Source organism: Rutidosis leptorrhynchoides, chromosome 1, assembly GCF_046630445.1.
Source record: "Rutidosis leptorrhynchoides isolate AG116_Rl617_1_P2 chromosome 1, CSIRO_AGI_Rlap_v1, whole genome shotgun sequence".
NCBI lineage: Eukaryota > Viridiplantae > Streptophyta > Magnoliopsida > Asterales > Asteraceae > Rutidosis > Rutidosis leptorrhynchoides.
The window spans coordinates 32,794,077-32,812,880 of NC_092333.1; the positions used below are offsets into that span (position 1 = coordinate 32,794,077).

Consider the following 18,804-nt stretch of genomic DNA (forward strand, 5'->3'; position numbering starts at 1 on the left):
TTTCCGATTAATCCTTTCAAAGTGCCGACCAATTAATCCGAAATAGCTAATTTTGCAACCTTGTTCATATCATATTCGTATCCTTTTTCATTTATCTCCCTACCTCGATCTTGGAAATTATCATACTCCTGTATTAAACCCTTTTCCCCACGCAACTACACTCTTCTTCATATTTTTTCATACTACTGTCAACCGGTGGAAACAGGTTAGAATTCTAAATCCGGTAAGCCTTCTAAAGTTTTGTAGTTTTGTTATTTGTTTCATCAATCTAATAATTATTTATCTTATAACCTTATTTATTAATTTAGATATCTGCTGCAAGTACCAACATGAGTGATGATTCCATAATGAATCCAGAGCTTGTAATCAATCACAAATTTCCCGAGGTATTATAAAATATTAACCCTAGTTTATATTTAGATAAATGTTCTTTAATTTTATAATTTTATTATCACTGTGACTATTAGCTACTATGATTATTTTAAGTTGAAGCAGATCACAAATTACTGTCTTAGTTGGTACCATATTAAGGTAATAGCTGTGACTTGATTCTGTAAAATTAAAATGATTAACTCTTTTTTTTCAACTTTAAAATGATTAAGTGATCGTTGCCACAATAGCTTTGAGTTTTTTGGGGTAATTAATTTCTGCTAGTGATTAATTATCTGATTATTTACGGATCAATGAATCAAAAGTGAATTGTACTACTTAAAGTAGCTTAGTTGCAGAAGCACATCAATATGCTACTTACTGCATTACTTCGTCCATACATGCCCTTAATCTTTATACATTAGGTCAATTTTTCGAACAGACTATGGGAAAATTGGTGGGGTAGGTCACTGTGTACTTGTTTCCTGTTGACATACGTAGTTTTCGAGTCTCTAGGGTTAAAGTCAGCACTCAGTCATCTTGTGGACGTGTCATTTTTGGCTGATGCTTCATTTGAGACGATGCTATAAAAAGGGATTATAATAGTATCTTAGTTTGGATAAATCGATTTCTTTTTCAGATCGATCATATATATATATAAATGAATATGATATGCTATATTAATCAATTACTTGTAGGAAAGTATAAATTTTACAGGTATTGGTTTAATTTGATATTTTTCTGTTATGTTGCAGACGACCTACACCTATAGTGAAAGGTATGCTGCTAATTTAGATAACATTTGTATTATTTGTTCTTTCTGACAACATTTTCGTGAAGTCGAATTTTATGGCTCTTTCACAAACCAGTTCTTCTCCTTTAATTTAAAATAGAGATGTTGCATTATACGCCCTTGGAATTGGAGCATGTGCCAAAGATGCGTTAGATGATAAGGAGCTCCAATATTTGTACCATGAAGATGGGCAGCAATCAATTAAGGTGCTACAAATGGATATATTTCTTTCAAATTTTTGCAATGAAATTTACTTTTAGTCAAAAAATTAACATAATTATTCAGTTGCTTCCTCTGGAGAAAAACTTGTTATGAAAATGCATACTAGTGGTGACAATTTCAATTCATTATAAAAAGGGTCGATTTGGGTTAACCATTTCTCAAAATAATTATTAAAGAAAACAGGTTTAAAGTTACCCAATATCCTAATTAAAATTATATATTTTTTTAAAGATACTTGTCATTTAACTTTCTTTGTATTCATATTTGACACAAAACTCAAATGTTTCGACTAACACTGGCAGAGTACTCGTTTTGATTATTTTCCAAATCGTCCATTTTGCTACCTCTATTGTGAAATCCACAACTGTCTAGCAATCTTCTTTGAGGTTCCATTGTGGGTTCTAAAACAGATTGAGCTGCATGTTATTTCTCCCTATTTAAGAGGAGAAATAATGGTTTACGCAAGTAATTGATACTTTTTAAACAATGAATTTTACGCCCAGAATTTATGTCAGTGACATTGTTTGAGTCTTTTGTGGTGCATCATCCTTTGTAGGTATATCCGACATTTGCTGCTTTATTTTCGAATAATCTTACCTTACAACTATCACAGTTGCCAGGATTTGTGTAAGTGTCTGTACTTTATTGCTAGAATATTACCTTTTTTTATCCTTGAATCGGCTGTATAATCTAAAAATTTGGTTTTTTACAAGTAATAGTTATATAAAAACTGTTAAATGCTTCAGGTTTGATCCACGTCTTCTTTTACATGGACAACAATATATTGAGATCTACAAGCCTTTACCTTCTAATTGTTTGGTGAGGATCTGGTCTGCGCTTTCTTCATGCAACTTTTACTGTTTTATGTGTTTTTTTTTTACCTTTTCAGATGTTTAAATGTGACCCTGCATAAGCCTAAAATTTTTTGTAAATAAATTCAAATTAGGAGACAGTTCATAATCACGCAAGTGTAATGAGATAAGTGATTTGATTTCTTTAAATAGTATGATTTAGGAGGCTGTAAACATTTTTGAGTTGCATTCGACAACTTTTAGCTTCTTCGCCTCACTCCCTTTCTTTTTTGTTTTTTGATACTCTTATATTTTTTAACACGCAGTGTCCCATCTTTTACATCAATACCCTTTGGGTGATGGTTAAACTATTTGTGCAGAATGCGTGTGTGTCTGTCTGTTTTTTAAGAATTTATTTTTCCTAATATTTTTATGTTGTTCTATTCCTTTTTAGATGGACAACAAGGCAAGCATTGTTGGATTGCATGATAAAGGTCTGGTCAAATTGAATTCTATCTATCCATATGCGCTATTTACATTTTTATTTTTATTGACGTACATTCACAGTTTAATGGTCAACAGTAACATGACTTAATTCCAATTAAGTGTTTGCTTGAATAGGTAAAGCTGCAATTCTTGAGGTGGAAGTTCTGAGTTACGATAAAGAGACTGGCGAACCACTATGCATGAACAGGTTAATACTTCTTTAATATCTGGCAATTTTGACCCAATTATGGTTTGATAGGTCGGTTTGGGTTGTGTTTTATATTTCACGAATCATATGGCCATATGGGTACCCAAATTTATTTTGGCTAAAGAAAGCATGGGTCAAATGGGGTTTAAAGTCATCCAAATTGGAGTAAACCTCGTAAATTGCTTCGTTAAATACACTATTAATATTATTGCATTGATATAGAATTTGTAATGATAATTTAAAACTTCAATGACAAATCAAATATAAAGACAATATGAAACGTGTTTGTCGGCCAACCAACTTCGTATTTCACTAAAAGCTTAACTGTTTTGACCCATAACCTAAGCCACTTGACCAACCCATTTCACCACCTTAATGTTTGTTGTAGAAATAGAAGTGTTTATTAATGTGATGTCTTTGACCCATCTAGTCTATTTACTTTTCAGAATGACGGTTTATTTGAGGGGTGCTGGTGGCTTTTCAAAATCATCTCAACCATATTCCTTTTCTAAGTATCCAAAAGGTCAGACAGCTTCAAAAACTCCCAGGACCCGACCATTTGCAATACACGAGGAATGTACTCAGCCACCACAGGTATTTAAAACCTGTGCTTTTTTTTCAATTGATCATTGTATTTGTGATTAAAAGAATCAGATTCAGATAATCATTTGGTTACGATTGTGAATAGTCAAGCAGTTCCACATTTATCTAGACAACCAATCATCTTGCTACAAGTCTACCTAATTTTTCATGAATATCTTGACCCATCAGTAACTAAGGCTGCGTTTGGTTTCCGAAATCTCATTTCCATTAAAGTTGACTGAATTGGGCTTCAGTAAACATCTTTACTAAGAGTTGGATTATTTAGGATCAACACAACATAAGAGTTAGAATCAGTTTTTGCCGAACCTTTACAACAATCACTTAGCTGCACAATCATACACCCCTGTATCATTTGCCGGAGTAAAGTGTCCTTTTTTCTGAAATTCGTATTGATGTATGTATATATATATATATATATATATATATATATATATAGGACTAAGCTAATAGTATCGTCTACGCAGGCACTACTTTACAGGCTATCTGGTGATTACAACCCTTTGCATTCCGATCCTAAGATTGCAGCAGTTGCAGGGTATATTCATTGGCTTCTGAGATATTTCATATTTGGTTTTAATGTTTACTTATCCATTTAGTAACCTTCAGTAAGTTAAATCTCAATATATTTGGCATAAAAAATACACCCATACAGACAAAGAGTGTCTTAACATGAATTTTGATTCCACGGAAGGGTAAAAATTCGATAAGAAAATATAGTTGATCAATTAGTTTTGGGTCAAAATATTGACTATGCTCATTTAGTAAAATGGTTCAGAATTGCCTCACCTAATTTTGGATCACAAGATTCTACCTGCCTATTAATGGTTACTTTATATTTACATACTCTACTAGTATGCACATTTTTTTTTTTTTTATTACAAAAATGATTGTAGTAATGGTTGCAATTTTATGTGCTATTTTTTACTCCTTTTAATTACCTGACTACTCGTGTGTAGATTTTCCCGCCCAATACTTCACGGTCTGTGTACGTTAGGCTTCGCTGTCAGGGCCATTGTCAGAACCATCTGCAATGGTGATGCAAACCTCGTCAAAGCCATTTCAGGCCGATTTCTGTTGCATGTTTATCCTGGTGAAACATTACTCACCGAAATGTGGCTTGAAGACTCGAGGTATTATTATTTTCTTTATACATGCACATATAAATGAAATTCAGATTTAGTGGGAAATTATGGAAGAATATAATTTTACAAAAGCTTAGTGTAACCATAACATTTCTAATGGTTGATTTACTAGCAACCCCAACCAGCGCTCACTAGATGCAACCATAAACTTACATTTATTTGGCCATCACATGTTATAGTCTTAACAGTCACTCAAACTCACTCATGGGTTGAAATTGCTCCTTTGGTTGTGCCTTCTAACTTACAAGGAATACTTTGCAGAGTTTTGTATCAGACAAAGGTTAAAGAACGAAACAGAGTGGTTCTTGCTGGATTTGTGGACCTTAATCGTACAAGATCATCTTTATGATTTCTTGCAAGCAAGTGGCATTTCGTGAGTCATACAACTCTAATATATGTTCATCATCCTTGTGTAATGTTGTGCGCGTGTTGTTATCTAGAGCGTTTAACTATATGTCATCTAAGAAGAACTCTACTCGACTTGGATCATCAAGTCACAGTTATCAACTGGTAAATAAACTTTGAGGAATGAATCGGCATTCTAAATTGCATGTTGGTAACATAAAATACTTTTTTTTCTTTGGTTGTGACACTTATATTCTATATGTTAATTTTTAGTCTCTTTCTTTTTTGATTCCCGGTCAACCTTTAGTTTTTTTTTTTAGAACGGCAATTTTGGCATAAAATCCTCTCATTTGTCACTCACACACCCGTTAGGAAGAAACTCCTCGCATCCATCGCGCAAAGCGTACACGAAATGCTTTAGGTTAACTGCTTGGCCCGCATAGAGTGAAGGATACCAGAGGCACAACCTTGGAAAAAATTCTCCTAGAATTTGAACCTACACATATTTTTTTTCCAAGGATGCGGGTTCAAAATCAACTGAAGCTTTTTACCACTCGACCATTATCGGTGGTCTAGTTAACCTTTAGTTCTATTAACCCACAATTATTTTTGAAAACAATTTGATTACAAAAATTTTAGGAAATTTCTTAGCAAATGATGCAACACTTGTAAGGATCTTACAAAAGGAACAAATATATTCAACCAACTTTTCAGTATACAAACATCACCTTCTACACAAATTTTCAAAAGGAGCACAAATTTGTGGACTTGGACATAAATCATAAACAACACACTTAAGAAAATCCAAACAAATTGCTACCTAAGAATATAACCAAACAAATTGCTACCTAAGAATATAAGACAGTAACATAACCAAAATACAAAATTACAAACACAATAAACATATTGCAAATCATAAACGAGCACAATAAACATGTTGCAAATTACAAAACACAATAAACATATTACAAATCACCATTGGCTGCATACCAACCAAACAAACTTGTGTTATTAGTAACACATTCTCCTTTTCTTCGATCTTCTAATGATGATGCCCATGAAGTTTTGATCTCCTTGATCTTTTCAAAAATACCTTTCTTTTCCTTGTGTTAAAATTCATCAGTGGTACATTCGTCATGTGACACAATTGGATGTGGTGGTGGAACAACAAAACACTCATCAATGGATATTTTTTTCTCATGACTTTCAATCTTTCCAACTCTTTCCTTTCTGTCTCCTATCTTTCCTCTTCAATTTATACTTCAAGCTCTTTCTTTTTACACTCCACATTTTCCTTGAGTTCTTCTAAAGAGAATATTACATAAAATTTAGGTGCTTAATGGTTAAAAGAGTATTTTAGTTCTGAATATTTTATCACTAAATTCTGAATCATTCAGGATCATATGTCATTCAGAGGTCGACAACAAACGTATTGAATGTTGAATGATTCATAGTTCAGTGTTGAACCATTCAACTAAGAGTTAATCAAACGCACCCTAAAAAGAACTTTAGCAAATTTAATTGAATAAGCCAAGTCATAAACTACTCCGAAACTAAAGAAATTACTTTAAAATCCCGACTATTCAAACACTAGTCAGCCTGGTGGTGAACTTTACAACCATGGATCAGGGCCAGATATTAGGGCGTGCAAGACGTGCGGCCGCACATGGCCGAATATCTATAAGGGCCAAAAATATATATATTTTAATAATATATACCTAGGCCCATTTTACATACATAATTATATTTACTAATTAATAATTTAATAATTTAATAATTTAATACATAATCAATGTCATGTGCTCGTTATTTTGATTGAACACGGTACTTATGAATTTATTAATATTATTGAACTTACTACTATATATGAAAAAGATTCGTATATAAAGGCCCATTTTTTTTTATTGCACATGGCTTATAAATTTGACAGGATGGCCCGCCATGGATAAATGTTAGGATATAACACATCCTTCTTAGACCACTCGTAAAGTAGAGGTTTTTTATGGACTTTCTATAAGTTTTGTGGGTGATGTGATAATATTTTGAGAAAGTTATGAAGTACGGTTATTATATTAGTCTTTGTACGAGACTTTACAGACAGGGTTGGATGTTTTAAAGAGCATAGATGGGCAACCAACCCCCACTTAATCTAATACAATATAGTTTTATAGCCCTCTGAATTACGAATGTCTGAGTTTTTAAATCAATTAAATCGGAGTCCATATGAGGTAATGACCAAAATGGTGAAGGTTCGTACAATTTGGATTTATAAAAAATTTACTTATTTTTTCCGTATCTAATTTCTTTAACTGATATCAATTTTTAACTAAATAAGTATCGTAAGTTCAAGAAATCAACTTAGATGATTTATAATGAAAACCAATATTTTTCGTTGAAAATATGTATAATATAAAATTTTGCCTCCTCTAATTTAAATTCAAGTTCCGCAATTGTTTACGGGGAATTTTGAGTGATGTGATAAATTATTAGTGGTGGAGTGGAGTCAAATTAGTAAATGAAAATACATCAACACGTATAAGCGGCCTCCACACCAACGAATAACAAATTGCAATTTTTTTTCAACTAAAAAGCTCATCACGAAATGATAAAAATATCCCACAACGAACGTGTTTAGGTGTTTTTCAACCTCAAAGACGCCTCATAACAAATGGTAATTTGTTTTTTGCCGAAAAGAAACGAAGTCATTAAAAAAAAGAAACTTCATCAAAATAATGATTTACAGAAACAAAATTAACTGGAAGCAAGTACATCAAACAAAAAACTAAGCATATAAGCATGAAGCCAAAAAGAATCCATACAAAGCTAATCTAGGCCTTAAAATGATCACCCTTGGATTATTATCCGAAACATTTCTTTGAAGACTTGAACATAACTTGCTAAAGGTAGCCCATTGAAAAATCTCCATCATACTTCGATCAATGCAGAACAAGCAGGAGAATTATTGGTCAAAGATTACCTTACTTTGAGCAATGAGTGACAGATGCAGCTCAACAACATCAATAGCGTCATGTTCAAATTGTGGCGTAGCAAGGAGAAAGATCCCATTTTCACGATTGAGAAGTAAGGGCTTGTAAGTAACAAAACTGATGGACTTTAGCACGTTGGATGAGGCAGTTTTTATGAAGATTAGAATAAAGAACTTATAGATGTGTCAAACATCATTCCAAACTAGCACTCTATCTTACACATTTTCTAATTACTTAATATGCATGAGTTGAATTACCATAAACTTCGTATTGTGAACTTCAACAGTAAAAAAGATTTGACACAAACCACATCATTTACAAAAATAAATAAACACCCAAAAATAAAGCACATATGGCATGACCAGCATGAGTGAAAGAGTGAAAATACCGTACGTAGATTACACTTAAATCATGTCTTACACAATGTTTTTGATAGGATATATTTAAAGGTATTTTTGAAAGATATCATCATAATTTCTATCGAGTCCTTTTTTTTTTTTAAATCTTCTACAGTCCCAGAGAGTTTTGTAACTGGGCTGTATGTACGTGTATCGGACTCGGCTACTGCCTGGCCCATTCGTGATTTTATAATATAATTTGCTTTTCAAAAAAATAGTGGATTTATCAAAAATCAAAAATAAAATTAAAAATATAACCACAAAGATGGGAGATGTGATCCTTACACACACACACACACACACACACTACTTTTTGATTTTTATACATTTTTGTCTCATAAATTCACAATTATACCTTTGAATTAATTTAGAGAGTTGAAATTATATTATTATTGTAAGTACAATCTTCTATCTATATATCTATCTATCTATATCTATATATTTATATAAAAAAGAGATTAACTTAGCCTTGATGTCATTAGAGGAGTATTAATAGGGATTAATGACAAGTGTAATTTACACACGTCAAACTCTCATTGTTTCTGATTACTTTTTTTTATGAAAAAACAAAATTAAAACAAATGAACCGTGCAACGAATTTGAAAGAAATTTAAATACATTAAATAAAAAAAATTGAAAGAGTTCCTATCTACCCATCTCTTTTTCACACTCCTAATCTCTTCCAAACTAACCTCAAACAAACCCTATCCGATTCTTATGATTTTGATATTTTACTAATGAAGTCAAAACTTTCAAATTCTAACGTGTCTATCATTGTTAATCTTGAATTTCCAAAAAAAAAAAAAAAATCTTGAATTTCCAAAACTGAAGAAAATACAAGAAATATTTGTGAATGCTAAGTTTAAATGCTATCAGTCTGTGAAAGTTTATGAGAATATAAGTGTTTGAATTAATTTGTAGTGGGTGAAATTGATTACTTTGACATTTTTGGTTAAAGGTTTTTATGATGTATTTGGAAATTTCTATTGCGAAGTAATAATTTGTGCTATGAAATAAGAAAGACAAATCAAGTTGTGTTGGTGCTATTGGTATTAGTTAAGGTCATGTGTCGGTGTTGCTAGGTATTAGTTACGGTCATGGATATATTATTGCTCTGATTTTTTGTTTAGCAAATGTTGTTTAAAACTTCAAATATTTGATTGTTGACTAATATTAGGAATGGTTATTACATTCATTAGTGGTTATTTGGATACTAAATTTGGGTTGAAGGAAAGTCGACTACATGTATTTGTAATGTTGTTTTAATCTACTATGGAACAAATTTTACTATTTGTGATCACTCTTTTGATCAAAATGTGACCATTTTTGTTTTTGGTAACATGTTGTGCGAAAACGATTTTTGAGCACCGTGCAACGTACGGCTCAAAATCTAGTTAAGTGTATAAAGGTAATTATGTGTACATAAATGAAAAATTAACGTGTCCCTTTGATAAATAAATAGATAGATAGAAGATTTTGGGAACCCATTTGAGATCTCTACTCGACAAACACTTCGTTGAGATTCTTACCGCCTTTCTTTCAGATCTTTCTCTCTATCCACACGAGTGTGTTTACATTCCACATACTTCCAAATTTTTTCACAATATCTCAAATCTTTCGCCTTTTTCTTTATTTTTACTCCATTATTTTAAAAAAAATCAAATCCAAGAAGGAATATTTATATTTTCCCATAAACCCCTTTTAGTCCATTTTTCTTTGTCAGTGTGAATATGGTTCTTGACTGATCATATTTCATCTAAAGATTCAATCTTTCTAATCTTTTTGTTGTTTCTGAGTAATGGGTTGTTGTAATTCTTGTTTATCTAAACAACCCAAATCAGGAAATGATAATCTTAACAATCGTCACTCTCCCGGAAAAACAGCTGCTTTCGCCGGAGATAGCGGCGGCGTGCCGGTGTTTTCCGAGTACTCACTGGCTGACTTGAAAGCTGCAACTAATAACTTCAGCTCAGAATTTATTGTTTCTGAAAGCGGTGAAAAAGCTCCAAATGTTGTTTATAAGGGCAGGCTTCAGAATAGGAGATGGATTGCTGTTAAAAAGTTTTCAAAAATGGCGTGGCCTGATCCGAAACAGTTTGCGGTATATCAATTGGTTTTAGTTATTTGGCTGAGTTGAATGGCATTGATTTGGGTTTTAGGGTTTACTGTTTGTTTATCATTTTTGGGGTTTACTGTTGTCTTTGTTATCACATTATCCTTTATGTGCTAAATAAGGTTTACAATGGTGATTATATGTATTTTGATTGAATATTGATTATGCATTTGGGTGATTGTGGTTATTTTGTTACTTAAACATTTTATAGGTGTTTAGAGGGTGTTTAAGATTTGCTTATTTATAATGTTTATATGCTTTGTATTTCTTGCAAATAAGCAAATTCTGATCAACATTTTTTTTCTTATTTAAAAATATCTAGGTGTTCAAGAGGATGTTTAGGATTGGTCTGATTAAATTTTGTTCATTCTTATTTCTTGCAAAGTTTAGTATATTTGGAATGGTTTGAAACGATATTAACCCTTATGTTGATAGCTTCTAATAGGTATAAAATGCCATATGTTTAATTTATTTTGTTTGTTATTTTATACAAGGATGAAGCATGGGGAGTTGGAAAGTTGAGGCACAAACGAGTGGCGAATTTGATCGGATATTGTTGTGATGGAGACGAAAGGCTACTTGTTGCAGAGTATATGCCTAATGATACTCTTGCCAAACATCTATTTCACTGTATGTCTTCTTCAATCTTATTAACTATACATCTATTTATGTTGCATGTTTCTTGTTTCTGTATTCAACATTATATCGACCTTCACGTTCAAACTTCAGTTCATTTTATTAGAGGTAGCAAACTAGCAAATATTAACATGATTTTTTATGAAAGATTAATTGGATTGTGGTTTATCTCTAGCGGGTCAAACAAGTTGAAAGTTGTATTAGGCCATCAACGAATCTGCTTATTTTACAACCTCTACGCACTGCTAGAGTGCTACAGGCTTTGTGAGCTATTAGGCTATACAGTTCTTGGGGCTATAAGTGATACATATGGTGGCGGCTATAATTTATTGGAAATTTGTGCTTTGAGTTTTGTGAACACTGTATGCGAACAGTAATAATGTATATTCTTATAAAGTTAGAGTACTTTCTAACTTCAGAAAGTAAGGACCATTAGTAAATGATTCAATAATACTTAAGGGGGCTGTTTTGTTCTGTTTAATTTTTAAATGGGTTAAATTAAGTAGTTCTACCTTAAACGAGGCAAATCGGCCAAAGAACAAATATCTTAAAAAAGAAATGGGTCAAATGGTTTGAATGGCTTAAAGGAGTGGAAGCCTGGAAGTCAAACAAAGTCTATTGTTAATGTTATTAACCTCTTAAAATTGTTTAATCCAAAGATTTACTGTAACTGTTAATAGAATACCACCGTTTTCTAAATAAAAAATAACGTATCAGTTATTATTTATAAACTAGCTTAACGCCCGCGATTTCGCGGGCACTTTTGTATGAACGTTATCGAAATGGTGATGGTTCCGGTAAAGTAGCTTTATACATAATATGTTTGTTCGATTACAAAGCAAAAGAAAATATAATAGTAATCTATTAATGTCGTTTAGTTAGTAGTACTAATATATATTAGAAAATCCAACATTTTTTTCTAAATGGAGATTAGAAAATCCGCCTCTAAGGATGCGGGTTGTGAAGTAGCTGCGTTATCTGTTGCAGCTCGTGTTATGCCTTTAAATAACTTAACTTATTGTGATGACCAAATCGGAGAGATAAATGTTGCCCGTGACTTTTAATGCTGTTTGTTTTACTTTCGACGTTGAGAAATGAAGTTGGAACTTTATTTCTTGACTTAAGATGTTTCGTCTGCTATACCCAACCATGTCAGTTTCCTGATTACACAATATTATTCTATATATGTTGCTAAATAAGACATTTCAAACCAGTAAATATAATATTCTGACTTTTGAACACCACCTTAGTTACACCTTGGAAATTGTAATACCAATAGGGTAACGGCCTATTAATACATATGACCCAAAGCGTCTTAAGAGAACTCGAAGTGTTGCATTAAAAGTGCTTTGGGTCAAACAAGATGTGTCCACATATACCAAAATGTTACCCATTCTAACTCATTACTAACCAACTTGAATTGCCAACCCTGATTTCTATTCTAGAGACTTTAACATAAAATGTTACCTCCGTTAACATCAAATGTTAGCTTTGTCACCTCCTTTACTGAAATATATATCCGTCCTTTATATCTTAGTCCTTTATAGAAAAAATGTAACTTAAACTATCCACTATAATAAATGAACCACATTAGCAAGATGTACCATAACATAAATATCATTAATAATCAATACATAGTAGGATTTAGATGACTTTTGAAACAAAATGCAAGTTGCGCCAAATTAAAATGTTAAACAATCATAGTGAAGCTAATACATCTTCAGTAAATGCCACTTTATGTCGTAAGAATCAGATGAATATATATATATATATATATATATATATATATATATATATATATATATATATATATATATATATATGATAGTAATAACGCTTATCGTCTAATCCAATAGCTATGAACAAAAGTGATTCAGAAGAACATTGATCTTGAAAAGCAATGGTACTTCATTAAATACTCTTGAGTCTTGATGTAGCAAATATTAATGATCCACATCTGCCTTAATAATTGAAAGAACAACAAACTTTATATTTGTACTCCTTATCATCTCAAAGAAATTACAACCAGAATTGTCATTAGAAGCACCATTTAAATTGTCATACTTTAAACCTAGTAAGGTATAACAATCGTGCTTTATTAAAAGTGGCTTCCTAATCTGGAATAATGTCTTTGCCCAGCATTGGCCTTATTTTGTTACCCTACATTGAAAACGAAAAGTTCAAAAAGGTGATGCAAATGAAAACTTGTGATTAATGAAGTAACCAAAAAAAAAAGACAAAAAAAATACCAAAACCATCTCAAGGGACGATGGAACAGTTTTTGACTGGATTTGTAGTACTTCTTCCACACGAGGTGTACCTTAACTCTAACACGGTAGTCATCTCTTTTCCTGGTCAGTTCATTAAGTGGTGTTACTCCTTCAACATTAGCCATTGATTAGAGAATGGTGGTTATTGAGGGAGGAATAAAAATTGTGAATGATAAAATAGTGTGTATGGTGAGCCCTTAAGTAAAGAACATCTGACATGGTTTGTTATCTAATTTTGGGATGATTGATAACAATTTATCAATAAGATAATTTGTAGACAAAATCTAAGCAATAACAAATATTGAATACCAAATCAAGAGGTCAAATGTGTTTTGTTTGTTTGAGTTATCAAGTTAACCTCTACATCAGGTGCATCATAAGAATGTTTTGACCCAATACGTTCAATGAATGGTAATTGTATCTGGTTCATCACCATATCTTTGTCCGATTACATTCCCATAAAAAAAATAAGATCATTAGGAGAGTAGTATATTATCCGATCCTAGCAACCACGTTTTTACAGAAAACATACAGGAGTGTTTGCAAGATGATTACACTTGACACACCGAAATATCGATAACATTAGAAAAGGATGAGACGGATAAAAAAATGGATTTGATAAGATGACCATACCAGCAGGTACCACATGGATATCAATATCCTCACCCTGCAAGTATCAAGATTCCATTCAGACCCTGCAAGTATTGGATGAATAAGGATAAGAGCATGATAATAAATGCACCTCAACATAAAACTTCACAAATGGGTTTACAGCTAGGCAGAATATAATTTTCCAGTGTAAAACTTCGCCAAAGTTTGCATTGAACTCATAGTATCATCGTAATAATTGTATTTTTGTAACCATTTTTTATACGATATTTACTTAGCTTTTTGTAAGTTCCGAGCAAAAGCTATTTTGAGTCGGGACAAAACTTTACAAATTTCAAACATTGACGCGCCCAGGTCCACCCATTTTTACATGCTATTGAAACAAACAACCCTTACGAATACCCCCTCAATTACCTTGTTTTTGTTGCATAATTACTTCGAGCAAGCATAGCGAAGGAGTAACCTCTTTGGGCATTACATGTATGTTATGTTTTGCTTGATAACTACTGGCCCCGAGTATCTCTTTTGAGATGTTAACTGCAATTGTAAGCATATAATGGTTCATAATTACGACAAAGAAAAATGATCAAGCAAAGAACAATTAAAAAAAAATCTGAGAATTATCAGCAATATTTGTGAATTCGTACAGTTTGGAATGGGGACCAATTGATCAAAGTCCAGTAATAATTTATTAACAATAACTTCTTTACATCCGCACAAATTTTAGTAGCTTGCACATTCAAATAATAAAAAATAACAAAAGAATTTACCTGTTGGTAAGTCACTGAATCCATGATCCTTGCCATTAGTGATACTTTTACCTGCATATGCGAATAAAAACATTCTCTTGTGAACACATTTGTAAAACCATAAAATCACAATATGAAATCAAAAACTAAAATTAAGATTTAAAATCAATACGTACTATGACAATACAGTTATGTTATTAAAAACTAAAACCTAAAATTACAATTTAAAATCAATAACTAAAGCTACAATATCGATCAAAGGTTGTTACCGATTCAGATGTAAGGGGATAGACAACCATCAATTTGAGCAATAAACACTTGCTCAGGCTCAAAATAAAACGGAAACAGATCAAACCAACGCCGATATCGATAACGAAGACAAATGTTCCGATTACTTGAGAAAACAATTCTGAAATATAAAACAATTTCATTCTAAAATATAAAACAAATTCGATCAATCAGCGTTGATGTTTGTCTATGATGCTTTGATTAACTAATTTATAAGGACCAAATCTAGGGCTTTGATCCAGGAAAACAAACTGCTCGCCGTTTTTTTTGGATCATCCTAATCGTAGCGTAGAACAATTAATTAGGGTTTTTTTAAAGAGAAAATAACGTGAATGTAAAGAACCCTATTTTGTTTGTTTCATCCCGTATTTTTTTCTAATTGAAAGGGTATTTTGGTCTCATTATTTCTAATCTTGAACATTATGAGGTCATAATCTTTTTTAATGGTTTAGATCTAGTGATGGTTTATGAATGAATGGCTAGGATTAATTGTTAGATATTTAGATGATCTATTTTTATGTTTGTTATTATATATAGTATAGAGTATAGATATAGATACATGGTGGACCTCAATTATTATTTGTGATATCTTTCACAGGGGAGAATCAAACAATCGAGTGGGCAATGCGTTTACGTGTTGCTCTATGTATTGCTGAAGCTTTGGATTATTGTAGTAGTGGAGGTCGTCCATTGTATCATGATCTGAATGCATACAGAGTTCTCTTTGATGAGGTGCACTAGTTTCTTATTTTATTTTATATGAAGAATAGTAAATATGTGTATGCAATCAAAGTGATAACCCGACTGGAAATTGTGGCAGAATGGTGATCCAAGGCTGTCGTGTTTCGGCCTGATGAAAAATAGTAGGGATGGAAAAAGTTACAGCACAAATCTTGCATACACTCCTCCCGAATATCTTAGAAATGGTATAAGCCCATGTTAAAGTAAAAATACATTTGAATCTAGTGTTGACTACCAGCATGATTATGCTTTTATATTAATTAATTAAATTTTTTTTTTCCTGATGATTTTGTTTTTGTTATAGGGAGAGTTACTCCTGAAAGTGTTAGTTTTAGCTTTGGGACTGTTCTTTTGGATCTTTTGAGTGGAAAGCATATTCCCCCAAGTCATGTAAGTAGTCCCGAACTTTTTACTTAAAATGATTATACCTATAGAGAATTATGAATAAATTGAACATGCAATTTCAATGCTCCATGACTGATTAACTTCATATTGTGTCACGTGTGCTGTATTAACTCCAATACTTGATAAAAATGGTGGGTTGGGTCACAGGTCAAAATGGGTACCTCTTATATGGGTCAAAACAAGTTGGGGTTGGTTGACCCAAAACACTTGAAATCTTTATCGAGGTAAGAGTTTGATGTTTATAAGTTGGTTTTATATGTTGCAGGCACTTGAAATGATAAGAGGAAAAAACATCCTTCTATTGATGGATTCACATTTGGAGGGTAACTTTTCAACAGACGAAGCAACTGTTGTTTTCGATCTTGCATCACGATGTTTGCAGTACGAACCTAGGGAGCGACCAAATACTAAAGATTTAGTGGCCACACTTTCTCCATTGCAGAATAAACCGGATGTCAGTTTCAAATCCTTTATGTACTCTGAATAAATGTTGTTGGTGCATAATGCATTGCATCGGTCAATTAGGGTTCAGTTGTTTTAAATAATAACAAATAACAATAAACTAAAAAGCAGTACGCGTATGCAGGTTCCTTCATATCAGATGCTCGGAATCCCAAAACACGAAGAAGCACCCGCAACGCCGCCGCACCCGCTTTCTCCGATGGGTGATGCGTGTTCAAGGGTGGACCTGACAGCCATCCACCAGATATTAGTGATGACACATTATAAAGATGATGAAGGCACCAATGAGGTTATTATTATCAAATTAATATATTCTTGACTAAATTTACTTGATTTCATGCTTCTGATGTATGTTTATGGACAATGATCGTTTTTTAGCTTTCTTTTCAAGAGTGGACCCAACAAATGAGGGATATGCTGGAGGCTAGGAAACGTGGGGATCTTGCTTTTCGTGATAAAGATTTTAGAACTGCTATTGATTGTTATTCTCAGGTACACATCTTTATAAACTCCATAAAAATTAGGTTTTTCATTTTTAGTGAAACTTCTAAAAAAATCTGTTTTTCAAGCTTTACATAAAATTATTTCTGGAAAAGACTTCAACTTTTCTGCAACTAATCGCAACCCTTACATTGTAAAATATGAAAACTCCGTAGGTTAGTTATGTTATTACAGATAACTATTTATAGAGTACAGCAGAAACCCTAATCACCTACTTAAACCTTAACGGACCAAACCCATCTATACAATTGGATTGGTTCAGTCCATATTCTATTTTAATACACTAATATACATCTTTATCTTTGACAACAAATTTGTATCGACTTTTATGTGGCTATAAACAGGACGCATGTTAAAATATTGTTGAATGGTTTGAATCTGTATGTTTGTACTTGATACATACATTTATGAACTCATCAGTTATATTGCCTAACATACAGTTTATCGATGTGGGGACTATGATATCACCAACCGTTTACGCAAGGCGCAGTCTTTGCCACCTAATGTGCGATCAACCCGATGCGGCATTGCGAGACGCAATGCAAGCACAATGCGTGTACCCTGAATGGTCAACTGCATTTTACATGCAGGCTGTTGCTCTTGCGAAGCTGGATATGCACAAAGATGCAGTCGATATGTTGAATGAAGCTGCCGCCCTTGAAGACAAAAAACGAGCCAAATGATATCATTTCTCTTCCTGTTGTAAGCGAATGTCGATTGTTGTTGTTGTCGATAAATAGTTGTGCTATAAAGACACCTTGGTTTACGCGGAAAAAACCGTGTTTCGTTTATTTATTTATTTTTTATTTTCTTGACCCAGAATTGTGAGAAACAATCATGTACATTAATTTATTTAAATTTGTGTTGGGGCATGTTTGAATTTGTGTTACAAAAGTAGTCACACAATTCTTAAGTAGTCAATATCAGAAATGAACTGTAGCAGCTTCATTTTTATAAATGAGTTTTATCAGAAAACGACAAAACGAGTTTTCATTTTTTTGCCGAAAAAAAAGAAATGAACTGTAGCAGAGCCGTCTTGGGAGGCATGTGCATAGTCTACAATCGAATGCACCTGCCACAGTGCCACCCGATAAAAGAAAACTTGCACATAGTTTGATACATAACATTCAATATATCGGGAAGGAACATGTTTGAGATGTTCGGATTTGTAATGATAGATTTGGGGAAACAAACTTACATTATTGGTATGAGACTGAAATAATACATCTGGTGGTGCCCTCGTGGGTACGTTCCTCTCTGGGTGAGTCAGTCTGGTCTAATCGAAGTCAACTGACTCACATGAAATACGGGGTGATTTTTCACCCAACTCGTCGCTTGAGTCTGTAAGCTACCTTTTCTGAGTACATTATTAGATTTTGATTAAATAACCGTCACAATTATAGCAATGTACTGTCTAAAGTTTCATTTTCTTGAAACAAAGTTTAAATCATCATAAAGCTTGATTATTACAAAAAAAAATATATACAAACTTTAGCAACGGTGCTTTCAATATTCAAGAACTATACACTATTTCAACTACAGGCACAAAGCATTTTTTTTAACGGCCAAAATTTTAATAACGAACGCTCCCTAGCAAGGCGCTAAGAGAGAATTACAACGGCTTTAGGACCCATGAGTTCCAATTAGAGAGGTGTAGATTATACTGAGTAACAAAGAAACAAACCA

At 32.7% G+C, this 18,804-nt stretch overlaps 2 protein-coding genes across 2 annotated transcripts; both read left to right on the forward strand.

Moving 5' to 3' along the window:
• The first annotated feature begins 329 nt into the window (after window positions 1–329).
• LOC139858622 (enoyl-CoA hydratase 2, peroxisomal) lies at window positions 330–5,194 on the forward strand. Its single transcript, XM_071847458.1, has 11 exons — window positions 330–386; window positions 1,125–1,147; window positions 1,263–1,368; window positions 1,941–2,011; window positions 2,131–2,203; window positions 2,630–2,669; window positions 2,797–2,869; window positions 3,316–3,463; window positions 3,937–4,007; window positions 4,429–4,602; window positions 4,876–5,194. Exons 1-11 carry the CDS (start codon window positions 330–332, stop codon window positions 4,961–4,963), a joined length of 924 nt encoding a protein of 307 aa, XP_071703559.1. The 3' UTR covers window positions 4,964–5,194.
• A 4,834-nt stretch (window positions 5,195–10,028) lies between these two features.
• On the forward strand, window positions 10,029–17,990 carry LOC139858632 (serine/threonine-protein kinase BSK1-like). The gene is made up of 9 exons (XM_071847468.1): window positions 10,029–10,445; window positions 10,952–11,087; window positions 15,608–15,741; window positions 15,830–15,935; window positions 16,055–16,140; window positions 16,421–16,609; window positions 16,742–16,906; window positions 16,996–17,109; window positions 17,559–17,990. The coding sequence occupies exons 1-9, from the start codon at window positions 10,143–10,145 to the stop codon at window positions 17,799–17,801; spliced, it is 1,476 nt and encodes a 491-aa protein (XP_071703569.1). The 5' UTR covers window positions 10,029–10,142; the 3' UTR covers window positions 17,802–17,990.
• Window positions 17,991–18,804: the final 814 nt, after the last annotated feature.

Coding starts and splice junctions, on each gene's coding strand:
- LOC139858622 (XM_071847458.1), top strand. CDS start 330: ATGAGTGATGATTCCATAATGAATCCAGAGCTTGTAATCAATCACAAA. Junction 1,148..1,262: donor ACCTACACCTATAGTGAAAG/GTATGCTGCTAA, acceptor AATTTAAAATAG/AGATGTTGCATTATACGCCC. Junction 2,670..2,796: donor TGTTGGATTGCATGATAAAG/GTCTGGTCAAAT, acceptor TTGCTTGAATAG/GTAAAGCTGCAATTCTTGAG.
- LOC139858632 (XM_071847468.1), top strand. CDS start 10,143: ATGGGTTGTTGTAATTCTTGTTTATCTAAACAACCCAAATCAGGAAAT. Junction 11,088..15,607: donor TGCCAAACATCTATTTCACT/GTATGTCTTCTT, acceptor TATCTTTCACAG/GGGAGAATCAAACAATCGAG. Junction 15,936..16,054: donor TCCCGAATATCTTAGAAATG/GTATAAGCCCAT, acceptor TTTTTGTTATAG/GGAGAGTTACTCCTGAAAGT.